We start from the raw sequence: 25,145 nt of genomic DNA, 5'->3' as shown, positions 1-25,145 counted from the left end.
ATTGAAACCTAGAATCGATCTCACGAGCCAACAACTCCTCTCTGAGGTACCCAAACACACGAGACCGGAAGGCAGGGGCTCAAGCAGCTATGTGCAAAGCCGCACTCAGCACAGCCTGATCCACAAGAGTCAAGAGGTGAAAGCAGCCCACGTGTCCATCAGCAGAGGAAGGGCTAAACACCACACAGTCCATCCAGACAACATCCAGGCAAGAAGTACCGACACACGCCACGCTGCGGAGGGACCTTGGAAACGCCATGCCGAGGGAAAGGAGACAGAGGAAAACGTCAGCCCGGTTAATGTGGTTATGAAATGTCAAGATTGGGTAAATGCACCGAGAAAGTAAATGAGTGGCTTCCGAGGCCCAGCATCTGTCCTGGCGCCTCATCTCTCTCCCACAGCACAGCTGGTGGGTCTGAACCACCGACCCTGCGGTTAACAGCCCACGTGCCACCAATCACACCACCCAGCTCCACGAATGTACTTGGTGCTGCTGAACTGCACGCGAAAATTAAAATCACGCGGTAGGTTTTATGCAGTGACTCCACAACTACTGGACGGGAAACAAGGACATCCCGTCGGAATGAAGATGTAACATGAAGGTGGTAACATTTCGACGTCAGAAAGCAGGGGCCTGAGAAGTCTCTAACTCGGTAAACGACTGCAGAACCCGGAGCTTCCACTAAGTTATTTGTGAAGACAGCCGAGCCTGGCGGGGGCCACATGTGGGGGGAAACAGGGCCACCGCTCGGGGTGCTCTTCCTGCCTCACCCCCTCCAGCCCTAAGACACCCCAAGGAACATCACAGTGACAGCTGGCCGTGCCCACCCAACTCCACTTAACTTAGCAATGCAAACACACCCTCCTTTTAAGAGTTCAGCTCTCCCCAGGCCCGATCCACACCACTGCAACCCCACAGGTCCGGGTGTCCACTGAAGCCCTGGGAGGGCTTCTCCGGGCATGGGGACCTCCTGAGGCGGGGGGCACTGACCTCGTCATCGTGGACCAACTCCTTCTTCACCACCTTCATGGCGTAGATCTGGTCGTTCTTTTTCAACCGCACCAGGAGGACCTTGGCATAGCTCCCGCGCCCAATGACTCTGATGAGGTCGAAGTCCTGCAGCCCGAGCCCCTGAGAGATTTTGATCCCGTCCATCCCGTCGATAACCGGCTTAAGGTCCTGCGGGTGAGACAGAGAGAGGATGGGTCTCCAAGGAGCATGAGGGAGGCCTGGTGCATGCCAACTGAGCCCGACCCACAGGGTGCACAGCCCACAGCTCTCTTCACACAGGGAGAGCGGAGACTCACGCACCCACCCAGCCACCCCAACCAGGGAAGAAGGCCAGGGGGCTCCTGAGGGTGGCCCCCGCCCATCTGCCAGCTCGTCGTTCCGGCTGGCTTGCTGCTGTGTGATGCCGGCAGTTACGCCCCTGTCATTTCACGTGCCGGCGTGGTCACCCATGGATGGGGCACAGGTTTCAGCGGAGCTTCTGGACGAGGAAGCAAGGCCTGGTGACCTACGTCCAAGAGTCATCCCGTGATGCCCTCTGCCTCACCACAGAACACAGGCCAACGAGCTTGCCTGGCCAGGTCTCCAGGAGGCCCAACCACTGGCGGAAGGCCAGCGCGGGCGAGGAAGACCCTGGTGGGGCTGGCTGGCACAAGCGCCCCCATGCAGGGCTGGGACAGTGACATGGGCTGGGGCGGCGGCAGCAGTAGCAGCAGAGTGTGGTGCTTCTCAAAGCGGCTAGAAGCCCGCAGCGACTCCTTGCTACAGGTGTGGAGCTGGTCACAGGTGGTACTCGAGAGAGGTGTGGGATGCCCAGGGCTAAGGAGATTGGTCACAGGGCCCAGAGATGCCCAGCCATCTGGGCTGGGTCACGGCAAGGGAGTGCCTGAGCCAGCTTTCCAGCCTCGGGCGCCCCGCGGGGGACTGATTACAAAACATAACCGGATGCTGTTCTGCAGAGATCAGCCACACCCCGAGCAAGTATTATTAGGGATCCATAATGAGAGAGTGGGGACAGTGGTCCCTCCTGCAAGTGGCAGGAAGAGCGGAGGTGGGGGCGGAGCTCCGAGCCGTCCTGGGGAAGAGCCCGGATTCTCGGCTCCTGGTGCTGCAGAGGGTGACAGCCGCCAGTGGCTTTGGGAAAGGTCTATTTCTTGAGTTTTGTGGGGGAATGAAAGTGAAAAACACCAGCCTGTGTCCGTCTGTCTTCCCGGCTCTAGAGGAAGGCAGGCAATCAGACAGCCTGGGTGTCGCCGCTGCTGGGACTCTGCTCAAGAGCCGGCCCCGAGGGTCCGTTCTGCTGTTGGGGTGGACAGGCTACTCGGGGAATGGCCAGACTCGGGGGCTTTCAGACACAGCATCAAGGTGGTGCCAGGGCCTGGATTTCCCAAGTGGCCTTTGGGGACAACAGCTGGGGGGGGGGTGGGGATTCATACAGGCTGTGCCACAGCAGGACACACTGACAGCACAGGAGCTTGGAGGAAGGCATCCCCCGATCTGACAGCCAAGGGCCCAAGGCTCGGAGTGGCCACTCGTCCACGGCCCCGACAAGGCCTGCACTTCATGAAGACTTGTGTTGTGAGCCCCGTGACACCGAGACACACCGTGGCTCGTGTCTTGCCACGATCACGTCTCTGCCCGTCCATCTGGTCATGATGGCCTCTGATCTACATACGAGGGAGACCTCAGGGGGGCTTCCCCCACAAGACTGAGGCGTTCCTTCCGATGCCCCGGCATCATTCCTGAACCCGTCAAGTCTGGCTTCAAATTCCCCACACTGCCCTGACATAAGGAGGACGTTGAAACCACGGCTTTCCCAAACACTTACCTCCGAATCATCCTTAATGCTGTCATGTTTCCGGGATGAAGAGATGTAGGCAACTGGTGGAGAGCGAGAGAAAGGGGCCGTCACAGACATCCCCAGGAAGATGGTCCGAGGGCCCTTCACAGGGATGTGGCAGGGGTCCAGGCCCTGCCAGCCGTACTCAGAGCAAGTCCACGGCCTGGGCCAGACTCATCCAACTTCAACTGGAGCCTGACAGCGAAGGCAGGCTCCTGGGTACCACGCCTGGGGGCGGGGCCTGTGAATCCAGTGATAACACGTTTCCCCTGGGGGTTTGCAGCCTGACGTATTCAGTATTCAGAATGAACCTATTTAGAAGGTTTTGGGCCCTGTACTTCGGACACCTTCTCAGGAAGGATCTCAGGCTTGGTAAATAGGGGGTCTGTGAGGAAGAGGAAGATCCTCCACAAGCCTGGGTGACGCGGTGACTGCAAAGATGGGCTCAAGCGTAACAAGGGCGAAGAGTGGCCCCGGGGACAGGGCTTGGCTCTGCTGCGCACAAGGTCGCTGTGACTCAGGATTCGCTTGAGGGCATCTTACAACAACAACAACAACAAGATTTTGGTGTCTAGTTTCTCCCTAAGAGCATATGGATGGATGGAGAGATGGACAGACAGGCAGATGGGTGACTGTTTATTTAGAGTCTCCTTCTGGTGAGGTCCTGTGCCAAGTTATCTTCTGCCGCGTGATCTCCCTGAAGCCCTAATGGGCTCCCAGTGGGCCAGGGGCTCACCCTGATCAAAGGCTAGCTGGGGATTCCGCTCGTCATCGAAACAGCTCAGAGTCGTGAAAACTCAGATCTGGGTCATCGATCCATCTGTTGTTTGAAATCTGAGCGCTTCTTTAAAAATCACCCCCACCCCAACCCAGGAGAACATGAGTAGCATGTGCTTGGGACTCTGCAGAGTGGGGACCAGAGGTCTTGTGCACAGACATCTGTTCTGGGCAGCAGCAGGGTTCTGGGGCAAGGTGAAGGTTACCCTAAGAGGGCTCTAGAACTCCTCATGCCTGCACAGAGGAGAGGACTCCTGTGAAGGGCCCCCCACTGCCCCGGGGAAGGCAGTCTGCGGCGGGGGGGGGGGGGCGGCTGCTGGGAGCACGGCATTCCAATGAGGAAGGCCCTGGTGCACTGTCCCCAGTACATCGCTGCCGGCACACCCCCCCCCCCCCGGGCCCCTCTACTCACAGTGCAGCCATGCCAAGGGTTGCCGGCCCAGCCCTTCCCACAACCCCAGGACTCTGTATGAGCCCCACACCAAACCCACTCCCACTGAGTTGATGCCGACTCGGCGACCCTGTAGGCCAGGGCTGTGGCTCTTCATGGGAGTCACCGTGTGGGCAGGGCTAGGAAGAACTCGGTCAAGAGGGAGGGGCAAGAAAGCATCAGCCCTACTTCCACCAGTCTCCTCGGAGGGCAGGTCCCCGTCGTCATTCTTGTCATCTACTGGAGGTTCTTGGGAAGGCATGACAGAATCCTGCGGGGAGACAGGCCAGTGAGAGCACCCTACGGGCGCCAGCCCGGGACTCCTAACACTGCCGGGCAGCCGCAGCTCCGGCACTCACACTGTGTCTATCCCCGCACTGCGCGGCTATCCGCACACCCCAGGCTCTCCCTGTACCCATCCCATGTAAGCACATTGCTGTACCCACACCACAAAGCCACCCCACAACCGCAAACAGATCCCATGTGTAACCACATCTTTTCCATAACCCCAAGGTCCCCCGCACCCAGCCTGTGTCATCACACAGTCGGCATAACCTCCTGGGTTTGTCAGCGGACCCCCTTGCACACATCCCGTGGGACCACGCCCTCTCTGACCACGTTGTATGGTCACGCACTGCGTGTGTGAGGAAGGACACGGAGGTAACCTGTGGCTCCAGTCAGATGCCCACCCCATCCCTTAGGTGCTGGCCTCCTGGAAGGTGTTTTATAAAATGAGGTCTTTCACATACTGCTTGGCCTCTGCCCAGCTCTGGCTGCCGGTGTGTCTGGTCAGTAGGCCCAGCCTGGGCACACCCTGGGTGGCCCCACTCGCTGACCTCACAATACAGCCAGCCGCTCCAAGGGTAGAGGTCTGGGTTGCAGGCTCAGCCCTTCCCACAACCTAGGACTCTCCCTACAAGCCGCAAACCAAACCCACTCCCATCGAGTTGAGGCCGACTCATGGCGGCCTTACTGGCCAGAGCAGAACTGCCTCTGTCACTCTTTACAGGAGTAGAAAGTCTTATCTTTCTACCAAGGAGCAGCTGGTGGCTTCGAACTGCTCACCGTGTGGTTAGCAGCCCAGCGCACAGCCACGATGCCTCCAGGGCTCCTTTCAGGACTCCCTGTATGTGGAGGCTAAAGAGAACCGGGGTCACAGTGCAAGTGTGGGTGCAAGGGCACGTGTGTTACTTTGGTTTCTTTCAGGCATCCACACACCAGGGTGTGTCAGGGAGAGGACTCTGCACCCTGCACAATTGGAGGGGGGCCCCCACCCCCAGGACGGTGCAGATGCAGCCTCCCTCACCACACCACCACGACACCCCACTGGCAATCCCAAACCTTGGCTGCCGCCACACGCTGGCAAGGCAGTGGGTCTATAGTAAAAATGCAACCGGCCAATGGGAGCCAGGGAGGATGTGGAAGGAGAGCCGCTACACTGCGGGGCCAGCGACCAGGACCACCACACTGAGCACACACAGACCTGCTGCCTGACAACCCCTGTGCCCTGTGCGCTTTCACCGGGATCAGAGTGAAAAAATCGATTGTTTTCAACAAGGAACCCCCCCCCCCCGCCCCTGCATCCTGGAGCCAGGCAGGGCAGAGCTCACTCACGGCTGTCTCCTGACTGGGGCACTGCCTGTGCTGGTCACCTCCTGCACCGCAGGGTACACTGGAGGCCCCCACAGGGCACTGGGGCCTGTCCCAACCCCGCTCACTTGATCTCTAGCCCAGAGGTAGAGATCCTTGCTAGAGCCTGCCAGGATCCTGGGGGAAGATGCGGGAAGTAAGGGTCAAAGGGGCCTGGATGGACCCCTGGCTTGAAGCGAGACTCCCTGCTTGACCCACCCTGGGAGGACTCCCTATCCAGGACTCCCCATCCAACCCACCTGCCTCTCTAGGTCTGGACCACGGCCCCCCAATTCCAAGTTCCCTGCCACCACCCTCCCCTTCCCCCAACTCACCATATGCTTTTCACAGGTCAGCGGGACGAGGACGTGGCAGCGTTTATGGACCAGGAGTTTGCAGTTGATACACTTGTAGCCTTGCTTTCCGAGACCCCATATCCTTTCGCTGCACTGGCCACAGTATGCTCTCTGGGGACAAGGAGGACAGTGTCACGCCATGAACCCTGCCGCCCGGGCCTCAAGTTCACTGTGGACCCACTGACCACTTCTGGCTGCCTAATTTTTTCCAAAAGATGACACACACAGTTGGAAGGCAGCTCCCCCTCCTCACTGGGGCCACCCCAGCCCAGGAGCCCCCTCTTGGGTCCACCAGGGAGCAGCACTGGGACCACGCTGTGTGGGCAGAGAGGGGGCCCTGTGGGGCACAGTCACGCAAGACCCTGCCTGGCCCCCTCCTAGGGGGAGGGAAGCTGCCTTCATGGATCTACCTGCCTGTCCATCTGTCCGCCAAGTAGCACAGGGTTCTCTGTCTGGATGGATGGACGTATGGCTGAGCAGGACGTAGGGGGAGGCCCTCACCTGACCACATCAGCACAGAGCGTCAGGAGGGAACAGTGGTTTTTGTCGGGCACTGTGATGTGTGATGGCTTTTCATGGCTAAAGGGCAGGACGCACGTAAACAGGGTCGATTAGTTTGTTCCCTCTCTAGATCTAAAGTGATTGGTGCATCTTCTTCATTTGCGTCCGTTTGAAACCAGTGACGATGGTCACTTGCTGAGCGGGGCGCTCCCGGGCTCGTGACTCCTGCACAGCGCAAGAAGACGGGGTCCTCGGACCGGTGGGCTGCCTGCACGCCCAGCACCACCCTAATGTCGCCTTGTGGGCCGGAAGGGAAGAGGGCTTGAAGCCCTAACTGATGAAATGCCAGTGCTTCTGTATGGATCCCAACTCCACACAAAGGAAATGAAAATCCGCACACCTGGGCCAGTAAGCAATAAGCAGAACACACGGAAAAACCACATGGACCCTGCCATGGATTTCACGGCTACCTGGATCCACGATCAAGGTCCGTGGGGAAGCAGCAGTGAAGGAATCCAAGAACCCACCACACTGGGCAAATCTGCCGCCAAAGACCTCTCGACCACATTAAAGGCAAAGCTGCCACCTGGAAGGCGAGGGTGCCCCTTGGCCACGCCTTGGTCTTTTCTAATAGCCTTAGATGTATGCAGACACCAGATAATAAACAGGAACCCCAAACCACGCAAGATGACTTGGGGTGAGGGTGTCGGCCAAGAGTTACCAAGCGCCCTGCTCTGCCGGAAGAACAGGCACATCGGTGTTGGCAGCAGTCTGCAGGGAGGTCCACAAGCTCCGTGGAAGCAAGACCGGCGAGACTCGGTCTCGTGCACTTTGGACTTGTTCTCAGGAGGGACCAGGACCAGGGGAAGGACATCACGGTTGGTAACGCAGACCATCAAAAAAAGAGGAAAACCGTCAATTCCATGGACCGACGCAGGGGCTGCGATGGCGGAGTTGAACAGGAACGACTGGGAAGCCGGTGCAGGGCGGGAAGTGCGTCGTTCTGGTGCACACAGTCACCATGAGTCGGAGCGGTGAAGGACAAAGACGAGGAAGCAGCAGCAGGAACGCAGAAGCGGGATCACGATAGTGGAGAGGAGGAAGCATCAAAGAATCTCCATTCTACCTTACAAATCCGGCTGGACCAGAGGATGCACACTGGTACAGGTAAGAGCTGGAAACACAGGGAATCCAGGACGGATGAACCCCTCAGGACCAATAGTAAGAATAATGATACCAGGAAGGTAAAGGGAAGGTGAGGGAGAAAGAGGGAACCGATCACAATGGTCTACATAAAACCCCCTCCCTGGGGGATGGACAACAGAAAAATGGATGAAGGGAGACATCGGACAGTGTAAGGCATGACAAAATAATAATAATTTACCAATTATCAAGGGTTAGTGAGGGAGGGAGAGTGAGAGAAGGAAGGGGGAAAATGAGGATCTGATACCAAGGGCTCAAGCAGAAAGAAAATGTTTTGAGAATGGTGATGGCAACACATGTACAAATGTGCTTGACACAATGGATGTATTTATGGATTGTGTTAAGTTGTATAAAATGCTTTTTTTTAATCATCTGAGATCAAAGAGGGTAGCATTTACCCAAAAACGAAGTTCAAGAGGGCATAGTAGAGAAGACACAGGAATGGAAACAGAAAGCACAAATAGAAGGTGGGATAGAGGATGCTATATTGTGGGGATTGTAATCAACGAGAGGAAACAAAATGGATCCTTAAATGGAAACTTAGTCTGCTCTACAAACCTTTACCCAATTCACAAAACGTTAAGTGAAAAAAATGAAAGTGATTCCAAAAGTATTGTTCCCTGTGAAAGGAGCTGTATGCGCCCCCAATAAAATGATTTTTTTTAAAAGCATCGTTCCCGATTGTCTATGCATGGGTTTATCACCCAACCAAAATGTGTTTACATATGCCTCTGTAAAGAGCTCTTAACAATACACTTGTCTTAGTCCCCCACCCGGACCCCCCCAAAAATGTAAAATCAAAACAGTGGCTTCAGAGGGGCTGGCGGCCCAGTTAAGTCCACGGCAGAGTGGGCAGCTCAGAAAGTGGTGACCAGTTTTTGAGATTCCCCCAGGGGTCCTCTTGATAGTGTCTCTCAAAGGGGGCAGGAGCATAGCCGGGGCTTCGTACGAAGCAGCTTAAGAGAACTGAGCACTGAGAGGGTGGCGGCAGGCCGGGAGCTGTGCCCGGGCACCGGACTTCTCTTTGGGGTGCAGGGCACGTGTCATCCGTAGGGGGTAGCGAGGGCTGGCCTACAAGCATTTCGTTGGGAAACCTTGCCTAGCCGCCCTCCAGCCTTGCTCCCGGCTCCGTGGGCTGCCCAAACTCGAGGAACGCTGGAAAGGAACAGGATCTGAGTGTCCGGGAACTGCCGGGTTGGCGTGGGGTAAGTGAAGACGGCAGGTGCTGGGGGGCGGGGGGTGTCAGAGAGATGGAAACACTGCCTTCTGAAGCGCACCGATGCAGACGGAAGGACGGACGGAACATGCTGTCGGCAAACAACGGCTTCCCGTTCTGAGATCTGTGCTTCACCCTCGTTTCCGGGACTCCGTCAGCGAGCCTTTTTGACGTACCTTCGTGCGGCTGTGCTGTTGACTGGTCGGAACGGAATTCGTTTACCCAAATGACCAAACCCTCACAACACAGGGCGCTGGGGGCCCTCAGTGTGTGGTGCTTTGTGCCAGCGTCCTGGGGAGTCAGCGGGGTAAGCAAGAGGGGAGGCTGGGCCCGGGGCTCTGCCTGAGACAGGCGTCTGACTCTCTTCACGGGAGGCAGGAGCCGTGGGCGGGAAACGAGGAGTGCTGGGTTCCGACAGCTCTGTGCCCCATCCACTAGGACCCTGGGCTTCCAGCCCCATCCGGGGGGCTTCTGCCCCTCCTTTGCCGAGATCACCTCCTCCAGGAAGTCCTCCAGGCTCCGGCACCACCCACATTTGCCCTTCTGAGCACTGCCTGCCTGTTGAAGCCTGGCACTCAGCGCTGTGCACACTCAAGGTCACTCAGGAGCACGTCCTGGCCTCACCAACCTGTCTGTGGCCCGGGTCAGAGCACAGCAGACTGGCCAGCCCTAGAGAGTGGCTCTACCCCGAGACCACTGAGGGTGGCCCTGTAGGAGAGCACAGGCTGTCTGCGTGTGTCTGAGACACTGAGCCTGGTGGCACCTGTCCTGGTGTGGAGATGGGTGGGAGCGGAGGGGTCAGGGCTCTGTGACAGGGACAGGTCAGTCCACTCACTTGCACACCCACTGGGTCACCCCTGCACTGAGAGAGTGGCCACTCCCAGGTGTCACATGCCTCCCCGCACATTGGAAACGGGATCATCAGAAAGCCGCTCAGTCACCTCCTTTCCAGAAGACGGAGAAGCTCCAGAGAAGGGTGGACAGAGTGAGCAGCCCGCAGACTGGGTGGGCGGCAGGGTGGAGGTGAGGGGACAGGTCTGGGAAAAGGCTTCCAAGGACACAGACCCTGCCTGCCGCTGAGAACACAGGTGATGTGGGCAGCCCCCCTGGGTGCAGCCAGTACAGGAGTTGGGGCGGGGATGGGGAGAAGGAGGGTGCCCTGAAGAGGGGCTCCCGAAATGGAGCTACAGTTCCAATCACATGCCTGCCCCACCCTGGGAACAATGTGAGATGGAAAACTCCTGGACCAGGCTCCCATGTCCGGTGAAGCAAGCATTCCTGTCCTCCTGCCTTGGGACCCCCACCCACCCTGGCCTGGCACGTGGGGAAGTGGGCCGTGGCTTGGGGAGGCCAGGTCTCGCCAGCTGTCTCCCTGGGCTGGTACGAGGCCGACAAAGAGTGGCAGTAAGAGCTACGCTTGCGCCCCAGTGGCACCACTCACCCTGTTAAAGCGCTTGGCTTGGAAGAGGTGGCCGTTGGCGCGGTACAGCTTCCTCCATCTTCTGGCTCCGCGGCGGTAGATGGACTCTGGGGAGGAGGGGAGCGGAGTAAAGGAAACGCCGTGGCCACCAGGCCAGGCGTGGCGACGACAGGCCGGGCCGTCCAGGCTGCCCACGGGGGTGGGGAGCCACCGGGAGCCCAGGACTGCAGGACAGTGCCCGCTCTCTCCTCACACGACTCTTATCTCATCACTGAGCTGTGGCTCAGACAGGCAACCCACGTGCAGGGACAAGGGCAGAGAGCCACGGCGGCCCTGGCTAGCCCTGCCAGGAAGGACGGTATCCAGCCAGTGCGCTCCCAGCCCTGCCCTGCCGCCTGTTTGTTTTGCTTTCCCCCTGGGCTGCTCCGGGAAAGCCAGGGCCCTCTCCCACACAGGGACACTGTCCAACCGGCTGCAAGCTGGGCACTATGTACACAGGCCCGTGCGTGCTGCCCAGGCCTTGGCCAGCTTAGCACGGCTGACCACGCTGCCGCCCGACTCTCGGGTGGAGGGAGAACCGGCCGGGACCCCCTAAGTCACACGGCACCAGAGACGTCCTCTCCACAACACGCACTAAATAACGCTGACTCGCAGGGGATGGAGAATACCTTTGATTCAAAGCGAGGGCACTGCCCCAGTGGACGGACGGCGGGGAGAGGGGCCGGTGCTGCTCTCTCGCGCGGCCATGTGCGAGGGCTCGGTGTCGGCAGGCGCGTGTAAAAATAAAGTCCGTGGACGCAGAATGCACAAAGGGGAGCTTTGTGCTCAGGCAGAGCTGCCGCCGTGAAAGCCACTTTCATGGGCGCAGGGAAGGCCGGCTCCCGTGAGTGTGCCACCGGTATGGAAATTGTAACGAAATGTTTTTAGAGCAAGCAAATCACCAGCTCGGGCTGGAACCTGCCCGAGAGCAGGCCACAGCTCTTGGCGAGGCGAGAGGGACACCAAGTCCACAGGATCCTTCCAGAAGCAGAGCGCAGAGAGAGGGAGGGTGCGCTGCAGCCTGACCACCTCCCAGGCCCCCAAATCCTAGCTCACACCTTTGAGTCGTAGTCCAGGGTCTGCAGGAGACACGCCCTTGGGAAGGACAGCAGATGCAGCGCCCCCACCTCCCCCCCAAGCGTTTGCCCAGGGCCAGAGAGGTTTCTCACTGCCCTGCCTGGCTGAGCCCAGCACATGTTGGACCCCCTCCTCCAGTGTCTGTAGATCTGCCTGCCCCACCCCCCACGTGGCTCCCACCCTCCTACTAGCTGTCCCCCTCACACCCCTGCCCCACCGTCTCTCAGGTCCCCTCTACACCCCTGCCTGTCCCCTCACATGACCCCACACATCCAACAGGCTCTTGCCTCATGACCGCACACCCACCTGGCTGTCCCCTCACGGGGTCTCGCCCCCCCCCCCCTCACTAGCCTGGCCAGCCCCATGTGGGTGAGCCCTGCTTGACCTCCCTGGAGGCTGGGGCTCCTGGCTGGGGCCCTCAGAGACAGCAGCCTCCCCGGGCTGCTCTCTTTCTACAGTACAGAAGGGAGGCTCCGCCTTGGGGAGCCTCCGAGGACCTGCATGCGTGCACAGCCAGGCACCAACCACAGGTGCCGCCAAGAAACAGCGTCCAACTCTCTAGGCTGGACGCCGGCAATTCTGCCCTCTGTGTCCACCAGACATGCTCCCGGTCACCAGCGGTGCCACGGAGCCAGGCTCACGCTCTGCTGCCCGGTGTCCTCCCTGGGTGCCACCCCGGGCTCGCATTCGGAAGAGCAGAACCCTCAACTCCTCTTCGCCTCCCCTGCAGCCGCCCTGCTGGTGACCCCACGGCACCACCATCTGTCCTTTTCCATTTAGCGCCCCCTCAGTGGCCTCCAGAAAAAGGGACAAACGGGTTCCTCTCAGAGCTCGCTTCCCAGATCCACACTCACCGTCCAGGGGCCCCACGGGCTAAGCCCGAACACAGCGCTTGTTTGCAGGTGGGCCTCAGGAGGGTGGAGGACACACAGAAAGAACAAGGCTGGGTCTGACTGCTGGGGTCAGGGCCCCCGACCCCTTGACTCCCTCCTGATCTGTGACTATACGCCCAGGGCCTATGGACAACCCAGAGAGCCAGAACCAGCCAAGCTGGGGCTCCAGGTGGCTGGTTTAGTCTCATGAGAGGCTCACACTGAGCCAGCCAGAGGCCCCCAGGGCCTCCTGTGCCCCCCATGTAGACCAGGCCTCCCCTCTTTCTCGGCTGGGCCACACCACTGGCTGCATGCTCCTGACCACTGTTCCAGGAGTCGTGGCTCTCACGGGCAGATGCTTGTGAGCCCTGGCCAACGCCCTGGGCGCAGTCAAAGTATGCAGAGAAAGCACAGGCCTGACATTCCAGAGCGGGGACAACAGTACTCCCTCGGGATCGGTCTGACCAACTGGCCAGGATGTCTGCCGTGGAGCCTGCCCCCAGGCCCTTGGGGCCCTGATGACAACACAAAACCCCTCTTCCTACACACCCCTTTGTCATGGGACGCTCAGTAAGGCACCCACAAGTAAGGATTTCTCCGCTACTGGCAAAGAGCTGCCATCCTGTCAGTCTAACCGACGGAGACCCCACGCGTATGTATCAGAGTAGAACTTGAGCTCCACACGGTCTGCTGAGGCCTTTTTTTTCAGAAGCTGGTCACTAGGCGTGTCTTTCGAGACAACCTCTGAGTGGACTTGAACCCCCAACCTGTGGCAAGCAGCGCCACCCAGGGCTTCCTGTGCAGCTGCCGATGGGCCTGCAGCTGCAATTCTGAATTCTAGTTCAGCTAAAAGCCAGAATGGAGCTGCCCTTCAGAATCTTGGAGCTGGCCCTTAATTAATTAACTGCTATGCTTAGAGAAGGCTGGGGAGGGCCGGGAAGGATGCAGGATACGGACAGGAGTACAAACACACCCCACTGAATTCCTTTCTCGTCACATCAGCACCTGAAAGGAAACCACGGATAATTGGCAGAGGGAAGCCCACAGCAGGCTGGACAAAGGGGCTGTTGTGGGTCCACGGTGCCTCCTGAAAAGTCACAGGGAAGTGCTAACCCCAATGCTTATGAACGTGGCCCGGCTTGGGAGCAGGGGGATTCTTCTGCTATGTCAATGAGGTCATACAAGAGAAGGGTGGGTCTTAAACCCAGTCACTTCTGAGCAGCGTCTGTTAAAAGAACCTAACAGACACACACAGGGGGGTGACAGGTGTCAGCGGATACAAGGAACTCCTGGGCTACAAAGAAGGACCCGCCCCGTAGAGCTGATGCACCAATTAGGACTTTTGGTCCCCCAAACCGTGAGACCATGAATTCTTGCTCTTGAAAGTTACCCTCTTGTGTATTTCCTTTTGTTACAGTAGCACTAAGTAACTAAAGGCACTAGCCCATGGGGTGAACAGAGAACCTTCCGCGGCCCCCACGATGCGGAGCACAGATGTGATAGCAGAGCGTCGCATACGATCAGGAAAGTTACCCAGAGCTGAGAAAACAAAAGCAACCCCTGTTTCCCACCACAGACAAACCCGGCTTCTCAGAAACGAAGTACCTAAGTAGGAGAAGGGGGGAAAAAAGGAAAGAAAAAGATAATAGCCCCAGGGTTAAAAAAAAAACCAAGCCCAAACTCTGAAGACATAAAAGACATTAGCCAAAAAGAAGGAGATGAAGGCATCTAACTTCATTAGCGGTATTATGCTCACCAACAGGGATCATGAGAGAAAGACAAGCTACACACTGGCCGGGACACATGCGTGTAGCTCAGGATACAGCAACCCCTTGAGTAAGCCAACAAGGAAACAGCAACTCAACTATGAGCAAGTGCCTGGAGAGAAGTAACGATGATCAATCTGAAGAGAGGCTCCACCTTGTGAGTTGTGTGAGAACCACTCACGGGTCAAGACCACACGGCGTGCTTTTACGCTCGAAGGAGCAGCACAAACGGATCTCGGTCAAGGACGCAGAGTGACCAGAGGTCACTCATCCTCCCGGAAGGGTCTGTAGCCACACAAGAAGTTCTTGTAAGGAGAAGCATGTGTCCCGGCCAGTCCACTGCTCCTCCTCACAGTCCAAGCGAAGCTCTCGCATGTGGCGCTCACATTCAAGAGTTCCCAGGAGACCCGAAGGCCCACCCACGAGGTGCACCGTGGGGAGGACATCAGCCAGCTGCGCACACGGGCTTCAGGCGCTCAGGAGTAGGGACGTCTAGGAAACTCCCCACCGCAAACCCCAGGACGTCGCGCTGGTAAAACTTAACAGGGAGGCCGCCCATTACTTTAAAATACACACGTAGGTGATGATGTTCCTCTCTGCTTTTGTATTTGGTTACTGATGTGCGACTGAGGAGAACTACTCCGATTAAAGAGCTGGTGAAGATTATTCCAAGTATCATGGACCTGTGGACCCACAACCAACGCTCATGGAAGCAGCTGCCAAGGAGCGCTAAAGATGCTGCACAAGACCTCGTTGTTGTTAGGCACCATCCAGTGGGGACCTACCCAGAGGAGCCCTAAGTACAGCAGAAGGAAACCCTGCCTGGCCCTGGACCATGCTTGCAATTGTTCCAACCCCCGAGCCCACTGTTACAGCCACCGTGTCAATCCACCTCATCAAAGGCCTTCCTCTTCTTCCCTGTTCCTTTTAGAGTGTTGGATAGCGAGGATGTTACCCTGATCCCTGAAGTGCAGCTGCCCCAAGCCCTGGTATTTCCCATCGCCTCATATGCACGCGAAAGTTGGACACCGAATACAGAGGAATGAAAAAGAATCAATGCATTTGAGTTGTGGTGCTGGCAACGACTACTGCAAACATCACGGACTGCGCTCAGTACAGGCCGCTCTGCCTCGGAAGAAGGCGGGTCAGAGGGCTCCTTAGAAGCAAGGATGGCAAGACTTCGTCTCTCCTACTGCGGACGTGCTGTCAGGAGAGGCTCGTCCCTGGAGAGGGACATGGTGGCTGGCAAAGGGGAGTGGTAGTGGGCGAGGGAAGGCCCTCAAGGAGCTGGACTGACCCTGCGGCTGGGGCAAAGGGCTTGGGCATCGGCACCATGGTGAGGGCAGCGCAGGAGCAGGCCGCGTGTCCTGCTGTGCACAGGTCAGAACAGACTCCATGTCGACCACCACCTCCGTCACCGTTAGGACAGCGGCTGAACACAAAGCTATTCAGGAAGCAAATGGGCAATCTCAACTTTAGGACAGGTAGAAGGAGGGCAGGAATGGGAGAGCTGCGTTTGTTTTTAAATAAACCAGTGTGTAGAATATATTTAACAGGTGCTTGCCACTTTGAACCCATCACGTGGACAGTCCAGTGTCCTTAAATCCATGCCGCGTGCTGTGCAGTCATCACCACCCATAAAAAGCGCTCGGTGCTCCTTAAAGGAGCGGGCGAGTCTAGGGTCAAGGTCAGCTCTCCAGTGCTGGGACGCACACACAGGCTCGGCTTATCAAGATTCTCTGTGATGTACCACACTTACCTGGGGGAAACTAACAAACGTCATTCCCACAGATTCCCCCCCCAACAGCTGTGCTGCCTTAAAGTGAGCACAGGTGGATTCTGTCCCCCTGTAGAGGCAGACATTCCCTGATTATCTCCTCCCGTGGAGGCACCATCCCCCACAGGACTTCCCCCACTGCAGGTATTCGGTAACCTCACCTGTGAGCTCAGGGACTTTACTGGGATTACCACCCACCTGTGACGTATGTAACTCCTGAATATGCATGACTCATGGCTATGGATAAAAGCCCCCGAACAACAAAGACGCTCTCTCCTGCCCTCTCCACCTTCCACACCCTGTGGACCCACCAAGAGGGGCTGAGGTGAGCATGCTACGGTGAAATGTGTCTGACTCCTTCATTTTACTCTCTCCTGTCTCTCTCATTCTCTCTAACCTCTTAGCTGGACAATTGCGCCTACCGGACCGGTGATAGCGTGAGGGGCTGGTCTCCCCCACACTCACCCTTTCTTGGTGTGCTGCCAATGCTGCAGAAACAAATAGTCAAAAGCCTAATACTTCAAATACTTTCCTCAGACTCATCTCCAAGGGACCATGAGGAGGCTCTGACAAGGAAGGGCCCTCCTGGGTGTCTCCACACTGTTCTCACAGCCGCGAAACGGATCCTTCTATCTTAGGATCTTCTTCTGCTTCCTCTGACCCTCTGTGCTTTACCGAGCATGATGTCTTTCCCCAGGGTCTGGTCCCTCCGGATAACCTGCCCCAGCTAACCTCGACAGAGTGACACCACCCTCCCTTCCAGAGCGCAGCCTGGCTGGACCTCCTCCCGTCATGATTTGTGCATGCTTCGGCGCTCTCTAGTATATTCAGTATTTTTCACTAAACACCAGAACTCAAATGCATCTGTTTTTCTTCCTTTTCCCTCATCCATGGCCCAACTTTCACACGCACACGGGGCAACTAAACATACCATGTCTTAGGTCGTGGTTCTCGGAGGTGTACTCCATCACTTAATGTGGCCCTTCTAGCCATAATCCCTTTTGTCTTGGATTGTGATTTGTGGTCATAATCCCATTTTGCAGGGCGTTCTATGCTGTGAACAGGAGTGAAGGAAAGATGTACTGAGTCTCCGCTCTACTGGAGGCTGCAGGTCATGTCACCATCCTGTTTCCCAGGGGGTATGGTCTGCTCAGAGCCATGCCTCTGTGTATGAGAGCCATCTCAAACACACACAGAGAATCCAGGACCATCAAAGAAGAGCCACGAGTGGAGCACACTTGAGATCTCTGCCTGAAATGGCAGAGGCTGAGGCCAGAGGCAGGAGAGGCTGCGGCACAGAGACCATGGGGCAGAGCAAAGGAGCCAGGCTACCAGAGGCTGAAACCAGGAGGCGGCATAGAAGAGCAGCGGCCAGACCATGAGACTGTGAGGCAGAGCCCACGGAGGAAAGGCCAGGAGACCACACGGCTGAAAGACCTGCCTGCAAGTTCTGCGCCAGCACAGAAGCCGAGCATCATGGGGGAAACGTGGGTTATCAGACTGGGAGAAAGGAGGACGGAGGGTGGAGGCGTCTGACCTCTCTCTTCATGGCAATAGGGAAGCCAGAGGGTGGCAGATGTGGCCTCCGTGGCTTGTGTACATCCTCAAAGTGATGTCTTTGCTGATTAGCACTTCAAAGAGGCCTTTTGCAAATGCGATGAAACTGCAGTAGGAGTGATTGCTACTTCCAGGACCAAACAGACCGGCCCAAGAGGGCTTCTGAAACAGCAAATCCTCACAGAAGCAGAGGACCCCATCTCTCGTCCATGAAGGGGGTGCTGGATTTGAAGCGCTGACCTTTGGCGTAATAGTCACACACTGACCCACACTGCAGACACGGCTCCTTCCCAAGGACATACGACATTGCACTTCTGTTTTCTTTCCATTCAAACTTCTGAATTAGGTGGGCGTTTACACACGAGATCATGACTTCTGCACTCGATAACTTAAACAACTTATCCAACCTCCCGTGGCTCTTCACGTCCCCACCCCCTCCTCCCTTGACTACTGCTTCCCAGGGCTGACTGCAGACCCACAGCACAAAGTCCCTGACAACATCCATCGTCGTCATCTTTCTATCAGGAGGGACCACCTTCGAGCACGTCAGTCACCCACAGCGAAGGCTCTGGTCTACATCAGCAAGCAGTCAAGTCCTCACCACGGTCAACGAGCACGCACTCGGAAACCTTCAGGGTTCACCAAGAATAGGGTTTCCGTGTCGGAGCTGGGGAGCAGGCGGTGAAGCTGTGCTTCCGCTCAGCATGTCGGGTTTCTGAAACAGGAGCCTCTCTCACCCAAGGCCGGCTGGAGCCTCAAGATGGTCCCTGCACTGTGCCCTTATGGCATGAAAGAGCAACAAGGGGGAGGGGGACTCGGTGGCAGCAAGTCCAAAAGGAGAGACTCGATTGGCAAGGCTCACCTCACCCAGCTGGCCAACATAGGGGATCTGGGGGTCCATGGTATTTGAGTTCACCCAGAAGTGCCCCAGGAGGGAGGCACGGCACTCAACTCCCCAAATCGCAGCCAGTGGGTGCGCACAGAGCACGTCTGCTTTGAGCAGACTTACCCGCGTGGGGCCAGCCGATCACGGCGACTCGAAAGGCTCAATGAGCAGCCCAGGGCCACGAGTTGATCATAATGGTGGGGGTATGACTGGAACAAGGTCAGCAAGAATGGTTGCACAACCTGACCGTCACCAGTGTCGCAAAATTACAGACATGCTGGCCGGAGCAACGTCTGACTGAGTGTGTGTCACATACACACACACATACTCACACGAGAAGAAATGCCCACAGAGCGCCGGCCTGTTGTGACACTCACTGTGTCACCATGAGCAGGAGTCAACTTGATAGCAACTGATACGACCTGCCCCCCTCCCCCCACCCACTACCTGAGAGGTAGGAACCCTGGGCAGGGTGGGTCTCGGGGCGCCAACGGGCCTGACAGCCCCGCTTTACTTGGCAGGCTGGCTGCACAAGTAAAGAGGGTCACTGCCTGGGAGAAGCAGCCAGGGGAACCCCAAGAACCCCAGGGTACGAGGAGACAGCAGGGGCACTGGCACTTTTTTAGCACGGTTTTAAATTCACAAGGAATTGGCGGAGCATTCCCCCAGACTTGCAGTCAACAACCGCAGTACGACTCTCTTAGGCGACCCTGATGCAGATGTCACAACTGATACCGTGCAGGTGGTTCCATGGCAAAGAGCTCGGTTGTTAACCCAGAGGTTGGTGGTTCGACCCCCCCACCCCCCCAGGCTGTGTAGGAGCAAGAGCTGGCGACTGATTCTGTAAAGATTACCACCAAGAACACTTTACGGGCAGTTCTGCTCTGTCACACGCGGTCACTGTGAGTCAGCACTGACTCACTGGTACACAACACTGTCTGTTGAATTTCGGGTGAGTGCGGTCGATCGAGACTTTTCTTAAACCTTACATCTTAGGCTCAGCCTGGTCACTCTGAGCTTGGTTCTTGAACATGTGTCTCCTTGGCCTTGTCTGCGTTCCCAGGCGCTCGGTCACCATGGAGACGGAGCTTGTTAGCATCCACGTGGTCGTCCTAATTATAGAACTGTGCAGCCATCCCGGAGCTTCTCGGGAGCTTGCCTGCACTCCGGTTGGAAGAAGGAAGAGAGGTGACCACACGGTGCCGGCGCTGGGGGCTCCAAAGCCTGTCATCCCACAGCAGCGGCCCTGCTGGGGCACAGGGAGGAGGAAGTGGCCTTACGGATGTGGCTGAGTCTGGGCTTCTCTGGCACCCGCATTGTGGGTCACTGTGCTCTGGGACCTTCTCCAGGATGGCCCTGGATGGTGGCCCCAGGCTCCCGGCCTCCCTCAGAGGGAGAGGAGGCTGGGCCTGGGCCTCTGCCGGCCCTTCTTCCTGACCTGACTCACTGCCGTCAAGTCGGTGTTGGCTCACGGCCAGTACAGGGTAGCACTGCCTCTGTGGGTTTCTGAGCCTGACTCTTCCTGGGAGTAGACAGCCTTGTCTTGGGTTCCGGAATGCCAACCTTGCAGTTAACAGCCCGGCGTGTAGGGGCCACCAGGGCTGCCTAAGGAGGCCTTGCTCCACAGGGCTGTGACTTCTCTGGCTGAGTCTGAAGATGCCCACCGTCCCGGGGCTGCTGTCCTGTGTAGGGGAGGGGTCAGCTGGGCGATGTGGGTGGGCTGCTGCCCTGGGCCCTGACCGCAGACTCAACGTGTGCTCCCAGAGTAACCAGAATCCTGGGAACCTGCTCGTGAAGGGTGGCACTGGTGTGGGGTTTCCGATTTGGCTGTTATGGGGAGGGTTGGGCTTTCTAGGGAGCTGCTAGCAGTGAATCCAGGGGTGAAGGAGGAGGCCAAATAGTGTCCTACAAGACAGGCAGCCAGACCTGGACACTGCCCTGGACAGGCTGACTGTCTTAAAGGCCCAGAGACACCCCAGGTAGCCACATGGGGCCCTCCAAGAACAGAGAGGTGCTTTCTCACAGTTCAGGGGGCTAGAGGTCCAACTTCAGGGCCCCTGGAAGGGGATTCTTTGTTGGCTCTGGGGGAGGACTCTGGTGTCGGCTTCTCTAGCTCCTGTCTGGGTGACAACTGACTGCCCCGGTCACACTGTTTGCTGGAAACAACCAACACCGGGCTCAGCAGCCCGGGACAGTGACCCAGGCCATACGGAGAGAGGCCCTCCAGTGCAGCCACCCCAACACAGGAGCACAGGGTGGCCTCCAGGGCGTGCTCCCTGCCCACCATCCTCACTGGGCTCCCCCACTCATCCCAGACACTCATGCATCTGACCCACAACAGTGACAACGCAGACTGTCGCGTGTCCAGGGCTGGGATCTCCTGTCATCTGAATACCTGGGTCTGCACAAAGGGTGCATGCTGATGTGTGTGTGTGCATGTGCATGTATACAGTGGGATATGCTGTGTACGTGTGTACACACATGTGCATGTGTGGCGGGGTGAGTGACCAGAGGCCCCAGCATGACCCCTCTTGGCTGTCCTCCTTCGACCAGGGTGAGTTTCTCTGGGTCTCCCCAAGTCCTGGGAACCCAGTACCCTCCCCATGCGGGGAGTGAGTGAGGGGCTGGGGCAGCATTGTGTAGGATGAGGTGGGCCAAGCGCCTTGGCAGGAACTCGAGGGAGGGCAGGGGACCCTTCTGAGGGCCCTGAGGCTGGCTGCCGGAGTACCGACACCCACCTGGCATCTCTGCCCTGATATCACTCGACATGGGGGACTCCTGAGTTTAACCACTGATCTATTTCCTGGCTTATAATGTGAATAAAATACAACATGCCTTCTTTTCTTCTTATTTTTGGTGACATAGGGTTACACACCAGGCTGTTAACCACAAGGCTAGCAGTTCAAAACCACGGACCACTCTGTGGAAGAAAGATGAGGCTTTCTACCTCTGTACAGAGTGACAGTTTGGGGAATCCATGGGCAAAGTTCTATCTGTGGCTTTGTGAGAGAGTTAAGGTTTATTGTGCCAACCTGGCCAATAAACACATGTGGGGTTAATTGAAGGGCAGAGGGATAAATGGCTCAGTGAGCCTCACCTTTCAAGTTCTTGGGTCTCTTTCTTTCTGATGGTCAGACCAGGATGCAGCTGCCTTAGCCAGTTCCCTGCTTCAGCTGGCAAGGCTCACTTCCTGCAAGGCACCCCTGAGGAAAAGCCACATGGACCTACCCTGATGCAGCTCTGGGTGCTGGAGCAGCCGTGTGGAGACCCCTGCCAGCGCTGAGATGCTCACATGTTCACTGATTTGGCTTTCCTCCTGCAGTCGGCAGGCATCAGTGCGTGTGTTTTGTGAGATGGAGGACTTTGTAGATCGGTGTCGGACATATGGGCTAATAGACTTATGGGCTTGGACAGCACTGGGTTGCTTTCTCAACGTACATGTACCCTTTATATAAAACTCTCTCTTGTATACATAGGAGCTTCTGTGGATTTGTTTCCCTAGTCTACCCGGACTCACACACTATGAGTCGGCCTTGACTCCATGGAAGTGCCTTGAGCTGAGTAGGCTTTTTAAAGGGTGAGAGTAACATGGCACACCAAGTTCACAGGGACCCCACAGTGGGGAGACAGCTGACCACAGCTCCAGTCACATGGGGCAGCGAGCATCCCAGAGGCTCCCCTCCTCTCCCACCCCAGTGCACAGGGCATGTGCACTTACACCACAGATACGTTCCACGGGCGAACAGAAAGATAAGACAAGTGCTTGGAGTCCAAATGCAAGGTCCTCAAGCTGACCTGGGCTGCAGGCTGGCTCTGGAGGCTGCAGGGCACTTGGTACCAGATGGAAGAAAGGGCCCGCTCCAGGGAGTGTACCAACCATGACCAGGACCCGCTCCAGGGAGTGTACCAACCATGACCACCAGCACACAAAAATTCCCCAAACTCCCTGCCACTGAGCTGGTGCCGACTCACAGCAGCCCCAGGGCAGGCTGGATCTGCCCCTGTGCGCTCCCGAGACGGCCACTCTTTGGGAGACCGAAAGCCTTCTCCCTAAGCTTACCTGTTGGTGGGTTTTAGCCGTGGCCCTGCAGTTGGCAGCCCAGTACATAACACTGTGCCAGCAGGCGCGTCTGTGACCAGAGGTACTGACTCAAACTCACCCGCCTTCGGGTCGATGCCGACGCCTTGTGACCCCACAGGGCAGAGGAGAACTGCCCCCGTGGGCTTCTGAGACTGTCACGCTGGACAGGGGCAGGAAGTCCTGTCTTTCTCCGTGAAGCAGCTGGTTTCGAACTGCTGACCTTGCTGTGAGCAGCCCAACTCGTAACCACTGAGCCAGCAGGGCTCCTCTGTGACAATCAGCACAGTGAGTGTTTAAACTGGCGAGCCCTCCGGAAGTAAAGTCACCCACAGGGACAGAACGAGCAAGATGGATGCCATGTGAGGAATCTTTAAACAGAAAACCAACAAATTCCTCTCACTGCCATCGAGTCGATGCCGACTCATGGTGACCCCACAGGACAGGGCAGAATTGCCCCAGTGAGTTTTTCAGATTGTAACTCTTTAAGAAAAATTATTAATAAATGCTTTTATTGGGGGCTCGTACAGCCCTTTTTTTTTTTTTTTTTTTTAACAATTTATTGGGGCTGATACAATTCTTTACACAGTTCATACATATACATACATCAATTGTATAAAGCACATCTGTACAGTCTTTGCCCTAATCATTTTTTTTTCTCTTTTCTTCTTTTACATTTTATTAGGGACTCCAACAACTCTTACCACAATCCATACATATACGTACATCAATTGTATAAAGCACATCCATACATTCCCTGCCCCAATCATTCTCAAGGCATTTGCTCTCCACTTAAGCCCCTTGCATCAGGTCCTCTTTTCACCCCCGCCCCTCGTACAGCCCTTTTAACAATCCAACTGTATCAAACACATCTGTACATTTGTTGCCATCATCATTTTAAAAACATTTTCTTTCTGTTTGAGTCCTTGGTATCAGCTCCTCTTTTTTCCTTCCCTCCCCCACCTTCCCACCCCCTGGACCCCTGATCAATTATAGATTATTATTATTATTTTCATATCGTACACTGCCCACTGTCTCCCTTCACCCACGTTGCTCTTGTTTGTTCCCTGAGGGGTGGAGGGGTGCTTATAGGTCACTCATTATAGTCAGGTCCCCTTTCTCCCCCCACCTTCTCCCTATCCTCATGGTATTGCTACTCCCATTACTGTTCCTGAGGGTTTCATGTGTCCTGGATCCCGTGTGTCGAGAGCTCTTATCTGCACCAGTGCACATGCTCCGGTCTAGCCGGATTTGTAAGGTGGACCTGGGGTTGTGGGAGACTGTAACTCTTAATGGAAGTAGAAAGCCTTGTCCTTCCCTGGAGGAGCGGCTGGTAGTTTTGGACTGTGGATCTTGTGGATTACACCCCAACACGTAAGCAACGGAACACGAAAAACTGGGAGAGATGGTCATAAAAGGACTCAAGACGTAGATAGGAACTTTGATCCTCGACCGCCCAAGCCAAACCCAGCCGACCGCCACTGAGTCAATGCGGACTCAGAAAGACCCCAGGGGACCCAAGGAGCAGACTGCCACCCCTTCTTCCTTCTGTGGAGCTCCTGGTGGGCTCGCTGCTCCAGGGCTCCTTTGAAACCACCTGCCTGTGAGAGATAAAGTCCAGTTCCTTAAGGCTGCCCCCTCCTCGAATGGAACAACAACACCCCAAAGAGCAACAGCTTTGGGGGCACTGGAGGGAAAGAGAAAGGTCCAAGCCAGAAGACAGGGAGGAGAGTGTGCACGATCAGGGCCTGGATCAGAGGCCCCTGTGCCCTTGAGGCGAGTCCCTGGACACAGGGCAGTTGGACAGCGCCTCCTGGACTGGAGAGACCACAGCTGGAGTTCAGGGCTATGAAGACCCAAGGAACCAAGGAGGAACGGGACCTTGGCAGTGACATGAACCTCAGAGCTGTGTGCAGTCTTCCTCTGGGCCATGTGCCGCATCCTGCACAGAAAGCATCGGCTAAAAGCAGGGTGCGGAATGACACAAGTCTCCGAAATCTCAGCAGAGGCTTTCCCCATCTCAGGATGCTTGGGAGACAAAGCTGGGGATCGAGGCCCTGGTGGGTATCCAGTCTGGCACAGTTGAGACCAGACGGAAAGACATACCCTCTAGGACTCAGGGGAAGCGAGTGACAGACCGCACGTACCCGGAGCATCAAGACTGTTTGGCCACAAGTCCATGAAATCTTTTGCAGGGAGATAACATCATTCAGTGCTCGTGCACATTTTCAAACGCCCGTCAGAGACTACCGGGCAGCCAGGAGACAGGGGCCCTAGGACTGATGGTCGCTAGAAAGAGACACGCTGGTGACTTCGGTATGCAAACTATGCTTTAGAAGATGGGCAAAGAAGTAAACTGGACCTAAAGGGGGAATCACTTAGGAGAAATTTTGGAAGCGGATTCCAAGTGACTGAAATGAATAATTCACAAAACAGACCTAAGACCCTTTTGGACAAGACATACACCAATAGAAATGACACCGAATGAAGCAGAGACGGGCATGAGAGGGCAAAAGGGCACAGAGAACAAAGGCAGGATGAAAAGGGAGGTGCTGGGGACTCCTGAGGGGGGAGAGACAGGGGAGGGGAGACAGAGGGAGGGGGAGGGGAGGGAGGAGAAGGTAAAGGAAGAAAGGGAAGAGACAGAGAGCGAGTAAGGTAATATCTGAAGATATTTTCCAAAGGAGATAAAAGACAACAAAGCTCCAGATT

General features: G+C 56.5%; 1 protein-coding gene across 1 annotated transcript in view; it reads right to left on the bottom strand.

Moving 5' to 3' along the window:
* Positions 1–25,145, bottom strand: part of PRKCZ (protein kinase C zeta) — a 111,563-nt gene that overhangs the window by 25,328 nt on the left and 61,090 nt on the right. The window contains exons 5-9 of the mRNA XM_075550162.1: positions 10,403–10,488; positions 6,021–6,152; positions 4,246–4,327; positions 2,838–2,890; positions 992–1,180 (exon numbers count right to left, since the gene is read on the bottom strand). Coding sequence (XP_075406277.1) covers positions 992–1,180; positions 2,838–2,890; positions 4,246–4,327; positions 6,021–6,152; positions 10,403–10,488 — 542 coding nt within the window. The remainder of the gene's footprint in view (positions 1–991; positions 1,181–2,837; positions 2,891–4,245; positions 4,328–6,020; positions 6,153–10,402; positions 10,489–25,145) is intronic.

Source organism: Tenrec ecaudatus, chromosome 1 (genome assembly GCF_050624435.1).
Source record: "Tenrec ecaudatus isolate mTenEca1 chromosome 1, mTenEca1.hap1, whole genome shotgun sequence".
Classification (NCBI taxonomy): Eukaryota; Metazoa; Chordata; class Mammalia; order Afrosoricida; family Tenrecidae; genus Tenrec; species Tenrec ecaudatus.
Note: the sequence above shows the minus strand (reverse complement) of the source record. Positions and strands in the feature narration are given on the sequence as shown.